Below are 6,000 nucleotides of genomic sequence, written 5' to 3' on the forward strand. Positions count from 1 at the left end.
TGTAAAGGCCTTCAAATAGACAGAAAGTGACCGGTAAATGCCCCAAAAACCGGAAAGACTGGCTGCGAATTCTCTGGTATCGAATGAACGTTCATTCCCCCCTTCCAGTATAAACGGATTGGGCGTCTACTGTCTTGGGGTGTGACAATACAGTGATCCCTCGCTAAAAAAACAGATGAGCTGTCCCGAGCCGATCGCCTAGTCTCACTCCCCCTCCCTCTCCCTGCTCTTTGTTGTTCAGGCAATGCACTGGAGTTGCCTATTAAAGTTAATGATGATTGATAGACTTCTTCTGTTTGATCTCGCAACAGATCCCTGGAAGACTTCAGCTTCAAAGCGCCGCATGCGTCAATCATAATTTAACTTTTTAAACTTTTTCTGTGTAAGTGAGGAGATAGAGCGGATTTGAGTGGATTCACTCAATGAATCATTTAATAAAGACAAGCATTTTTATACTTTATTATTGTTTGAAAAAAAATTGGTGGGACGGTAACATGTTTAAAACTTATATTTGCTGTATTACATTTGGAGTGCTTAAAAATCATTTATTAAAATATACATATGACAGAAAACACAGACAAGACTGAAAAAGCAGTTTCTGCTCTTGCACCCCTCTTTGAAATAAACTGCTGCATTTTCAGTCAAAAGAACTGTTGTGTTTGATAGAACAATATGTCTATATGCTGCAATAGCAGATTCATTGCGCATTTAGCCCCCGAACTATTTTTAATTTGTCCGTTTTACCCTGGAAACCCCCGTTTACAGACGTCGCGCAACTGCTTTTGTTTCAACCCAGTCTTAAAAAGAAGGAAAGTAATTACATTTAGGGTTGTCCCGATCATGTTGTTTTGCTCCCGATCCGATCCCGATCGTTTTAGTTTGAGTATCTGCCGATCCCGATATTTCCCGATCCGATTGCTTTTTTTTTTTTGCTCCCGATTCAATTCCAATCATTCCCGATAATTTTTCCCAATCATATACATTTTGGCAATGCATTAAAAAAAAATGAATAAAACTTGGACGAATATATACATTTAACATACAGTACATAAGTACTGTATTTGTTTATTATGACAAGAAGTCCTCAAAATGGCATTTACATTATTAACATTCTTTCTCTGAGAGGGATCCACGGACAGAAAGACTTGTAATTCTTAAAGGATAAATGTGACTTTGTATATTGTGACTAAATATTGCCATCTAGTGTATTTGTTGAGCTTTCAGTAAATGATACTGCAGCCGTTTAACTTCTGCCCAAATGCATGATGGGAAGTGCAACCATGACTGTGCGTAGGGGCACCAATTGATATATCTTCTCTGCGTTGGGAAAGAACACAGGGTGTTAAGAAAATGATCAACTACTACCTTTCTTCCCCACATTGCCTCCCACGTTATTTTTAATTGCTGAGAGAGGTATTGTAAGGCTTTATCCACATAAAAAATGGCTCCAAAGGCTGTCAAAATACTCTCTAGTCATTATACGCTGCCTTTTAGCGCTATCTATAGACCCTACCCACCGACGTCACAAAACCACGTGCTCGCTGTGTGGTTCCGCCCACTTGTCCGTCATTTTGTCTCTGTATTAGCATTGTTTTCAATTGATCGAGGAATTTAAAATGCATTTCATGGAAGACCCGGTGTTTTCTGATGCCGTAAACTCACTGGATGTGTTGCATAAAAGGCGTTATGTGGAAAAGCTTCGCTCTATACAGTCGCCAGATCCATATTTGATGCCCAAATCGATGTTTTTCGACCCACTGTCTTCGCCCTGTCTGCCTGACATCTGCTACGCTGATATTTACAATTATCTTGTCCACACAAAATCAGCCTATTCCCACGAAAATTTGAAAAACTTCAAGAGCTTGGAGGCTTATAAATACTTCGTTGCTGGTTGGGTGAAACAGGTCCTCGTTCGGCAAGAATCTATCTTGTGCTTGGAAAGGTGAGTTACGAAATTTTCAATTCAAAATCTTTTGTTATTGCTAACATCCACTGTCAAGTCTAATGTATTTCATGTCGTTTGTCAATGGAGTTAAGGCTTTTAATGTTTATATGGTTTAGCGATAGCACTCTCACTACATACATACGTGTATGTTGTCGGCGATTAGCCTAGCAATGATCTTAATTGTGGTTATTTGTCAGCCCCGTAGACGAGGCCAGTTTTTTCACTTGGTACCAGCTAAATATTATTCAAAAAATAACGATGGTGGAAGAAAGGGAAGTCACAAACATCTTGAATTTGAAACTATGTCGTACTACGTCGTATGTTGTTGGCGATTAGCCTCGCAATGATCTTAATTGTGGTTATTTGTCAGCTCCGTAGACAAGGCCAGTTTCTTTCACTTGGTACCAGCTAAATATTATTCAAAAAATAACGATGGTGGAAGAAAGGGAAGTCACAAACATCTTGAATTTGAAACTATGTCGTACTACGTCGTATGTTGTTGGCGATTAGCCTCGCAATGATCTTAATTGTGGTTATTTGTCAGCTCCGTAGACAAGGCCAGTTTCTTTCACTTGGTACCAGCTAAATATTATTCAAAAAATAACGATGGTGGAAGAAAGGGAAGTCACAAACATCTTGAATTTGAAACTATGTCGTACTACGTCGTATGTTGTCGGCGATTAGCCTCGCAATGATCTTAATTGTGGTTATTTGTCAGCCCAAAACCCTCTAAGTATATCTTAAATGCATCTTACCGGATATAAAATGACTACTATATAGTCTGTGGTGATTTTTTGGTGCCCAGTTTTCACGTCGAATTGCAGCCGTCCATTTCGCTCTCCTCTTTGGATCCCTCGGAATACGGTAAAACTTCAAGTCTCTCCTTCCATCTTCTCTGTTAGTGCAACCAACAGCCACACACACCTTCACCATTTTGATTATTAATGTTAAGGAGCAGAAAAACACGCCGTAAATAGGAGAAATGTACGTAGCCGTAACAGGTTAACACTATGTTTTGACGGACAAGTGGGCGGTACCATTCAGGAGAGCGGAGCTGTGACGTCACGTGGGTAGGGTCTATAGGTAAAACGGCGTCTTTATAGATTGAACGCGACAATGCGTGAGTGGGTCGTGCAGCGCATGCGTTAATTATTTAACGTGATTAATTTAAAAAAATTAATTACCTCCGTTAACGCAATAAATTTGATAGCCCTACTTTAAGCCAAAACTACTCTGGATGAGTGTAAGACATTTTGTCTGTAACGTTAAATAGAATTAAAAAACGATTTAAATAAAAAATATATATATATTAAAAAAAAGGCATGTCCGATATTTTTTGGCCGATTCCGATACTTTGAAAATGACGTGATCGGACAGGGGATGCCGATCGATCGGGACATCTTTAATTATATTTCTTATTCAAAATGTCTGTCATTTTTAGCTTACAGTCATTAATTGATGTCTAATGTTTTGTTTAAAAAAAAAAGACTAAAATAGTATTCACTCGCATATTTTAAACTTTTAAACAAATTACGTCACAATTTAAAAAATGGTGTCTGTAAATAGGTCACGGATAGCTACCTCAGAACTATGGCTTAATTTTGTTTTTGTGTTTCTGTCGCATTTTCCCCGATATGTTAGATGATAAATAATCGATCCAAACAAAGAAAAACTGGGGGAAAGAAATGTTTAAAAGGGTAAATATACAAAAAAATTTAAAAAAATAAAATTTGGCCACTCCTTGATGTCTGCGATTTCTGCATCGTGACCCTTGATATATTACCATGTTTCACCCAAAAATCCAACTGTGGCCATTCACATATGTGTCTTGACATGCGATGATACATGCTACATGGAGTTTTTGGATCGAAACAAGGTAAGTACGCGATTATATCTCATTAAAATTATGGCGTTTTTAATTCTGCTCTCGCGTGCTCTCACCTCCATTTAGGATTTTGCTGTTTAATTTTTTTTTTTTTAAATGCCCTCCTGTTCAAAATTTTGCTTCCCCCAGTAGAAATCACACTCATATGTTTCTATCATTTTCATCCTCCTTTCAAGGGTAAACCTCAGCTTTTTCTTTTTTTCACTACCTGCACTAACATTTTTGGAACCCATGTTGATTTCTTTCGCAAGAAAATTCGCTGTGCGTCTGTCTTGCGGAAAAACAAAGAAACTGCGGCGCTGTCATATTTCGAGCATGTCGCCGGATGCAGAAACAAATGGCGAGTCAAATTTTACGTCGGATGTCAAAAAGATCGTGTGTCGAAGCGATCGTATGTCAAGGTACCACTGTTTCACGATATAACACCGTTTCGATATTTTGTCACACCCCTACCAAAGAAACATTTTCTATGTAATATTTAAATTTTTATATTTAAGTCAATACATTTCTAGCCAGCTCTATGACCAATTCTTTCTCCAGGAGCACACCTGAGAATTCCTACTCAGCGGCAAATCATGAAGTACTCACTGAATATAAAACAAGCCAAGTTAAAGGTTACTTACTACAGATGAGAAGAAAAGTAAAGATGAAGGGACGCCTGTTGTATGTCATGTTGCTCAAGAATCCTCTATCCTTCTAACACTTGAAGCTGGTTACATGTCCCAATGTTTTTTTTTCCCCCTGTTCTTTCTTTAACAGGAAGGCTCCATAAAACAACAGGAAACTCTCGTTTCCTAGGATGGGCGCTTTTCCTGCCCAAGAGGACAGAGAGGCTGTGATGAGGTATACGCTGCTACTGATGTCGCACCATCTTCTCTGCTTTCACCAGATGGGGGAGAGGCGCTCCATCACTCGGTTTGGCTGTGTTATAACAGCCCATTTGACTGGGTTACCATAAGCGGATTTTAAGGGCCAGGCCCCCCCGGTGGCCTAAAAGTGTCATTGCATGTAATTGACTTTCCTATATTTGTAAAAGTGGCAAAGCAATACAACTGCAACAAAAATGAATGAAATTAACAAAATAACAATTTTTTTATGATGGTCAAAATTATTTTTCGAGCACCTTAGACGGTCATTTGCTTTGCATATAATAAAAAAAAAAAAATATATATATATATATATATATATATATATATATATATATATATATTAGGGCTGTCAAACGATTAAAATTTTTAATTGAGTTAATCACAGCTTAAAAATTAATTAATCGCAATTCAAACCATCTATAAAATATGCCATATTTTTCTGTAAATTATTGTTGGAATGGAAATATAAGACACAAGACGGATATATACGTTCAACATATTGTACATAAGTACTGTATTTGTTTATTATAACAATAAATCAACAAGATGGCATTAACATTATTAACAGTCTGTTAAAGCGATCCATGGATAGAAAGACTTGTAGTTCTTAAAAGATAATTTTAGTACAAGTTATAGAAATTTTATATTAAAACCCCTCTTAATGTTTTCGTTTTAATAAAGTTTGTAAAATTTTCAATCAAAAAATAAACTAGTAGCTCGCCATTGTTGATGTCAATAATTACACAATTCTCATGGTGCTTAAACCCATAAAATCAGTCGCACCCAAGCGCCAGCAGAGGGCGGCAAAACACCAAAAAGCACAAGTTACAAGTGGAAATAACACTTTGCTGTTATTTTAATCTGTTTGAGCGGGGCATGTGCGTTAAATGCGTCAAATATTTTAACGTGATTAATTTTAAAAAATAATTAACGCCCGTTAATCCGACAATTTTGACAGCCCGAATATATATATATATATTCGGGCTGTCAAAATTATCAGATATATACAGTATACAGTATACATATATATATATATATATATATATATATATATATATATATATATATATATATATATATATATATATATATATATATGTTAGAAAAAAATATTTTTTTAAAAATGATTTTTTTCTTTGATTGAAAATATTTATTTTAGGGCTGTCAAACGATTAAAATTTTTAATTGAGTTAATTACAGCTTAAAAATTAATTAATCGTAATTAATCGCAATTAATCGCAATTCAAACCAGCTATAAAATATGCCATATTTTTCTGTAAATTATTGTTGGAATGGAAAGA

At 36.2% G+C, this 6,000-nt stretch overlaps 1 protein-coding gene across 1 annotated transcript in view; it reads right to left on the reverse strand.

Moving 5' to 3' along the window:
- Positions 1-4,710, reverse strand: part of ramp2 (receptor (G protein-coupled) activity modifying protein 2) — a 33,454-nt gene extending 28,744 nt beyond the window's left edge. Inside the window, exon 1 of the mRNA XM_057817186.1 lies at positions 4,454-4,710. Within this exon, the coding sequence (XP_057673169.1) occupies positions 4,454-4,502 (49 nt within the window). The 5' untranslated portion in view covers positions 4,503-4,710. The remainder of the gene's footprint in view (positions 1-4,453) is intronic.
- Between the last annotated feature and the right edge of the window lie 1,290 nt (positions 4,711-6,000).

This window comes from Corythoichthys intestinalis, chromosome 16 (genome assembly GCF_030265065.1).
Source record: "Corythoichthys intestinalis isolate RoL2023-P3 chromosome 16, ASM3026506v1, whole genome shotgun sequence".
Lineage (NCBI taxonomy): Eukaryota > Metazoa > Chordata > Actinopteri > Syngnathiformes > Syngnathidae > Corythoichthys > Corythoichthys intestinalis.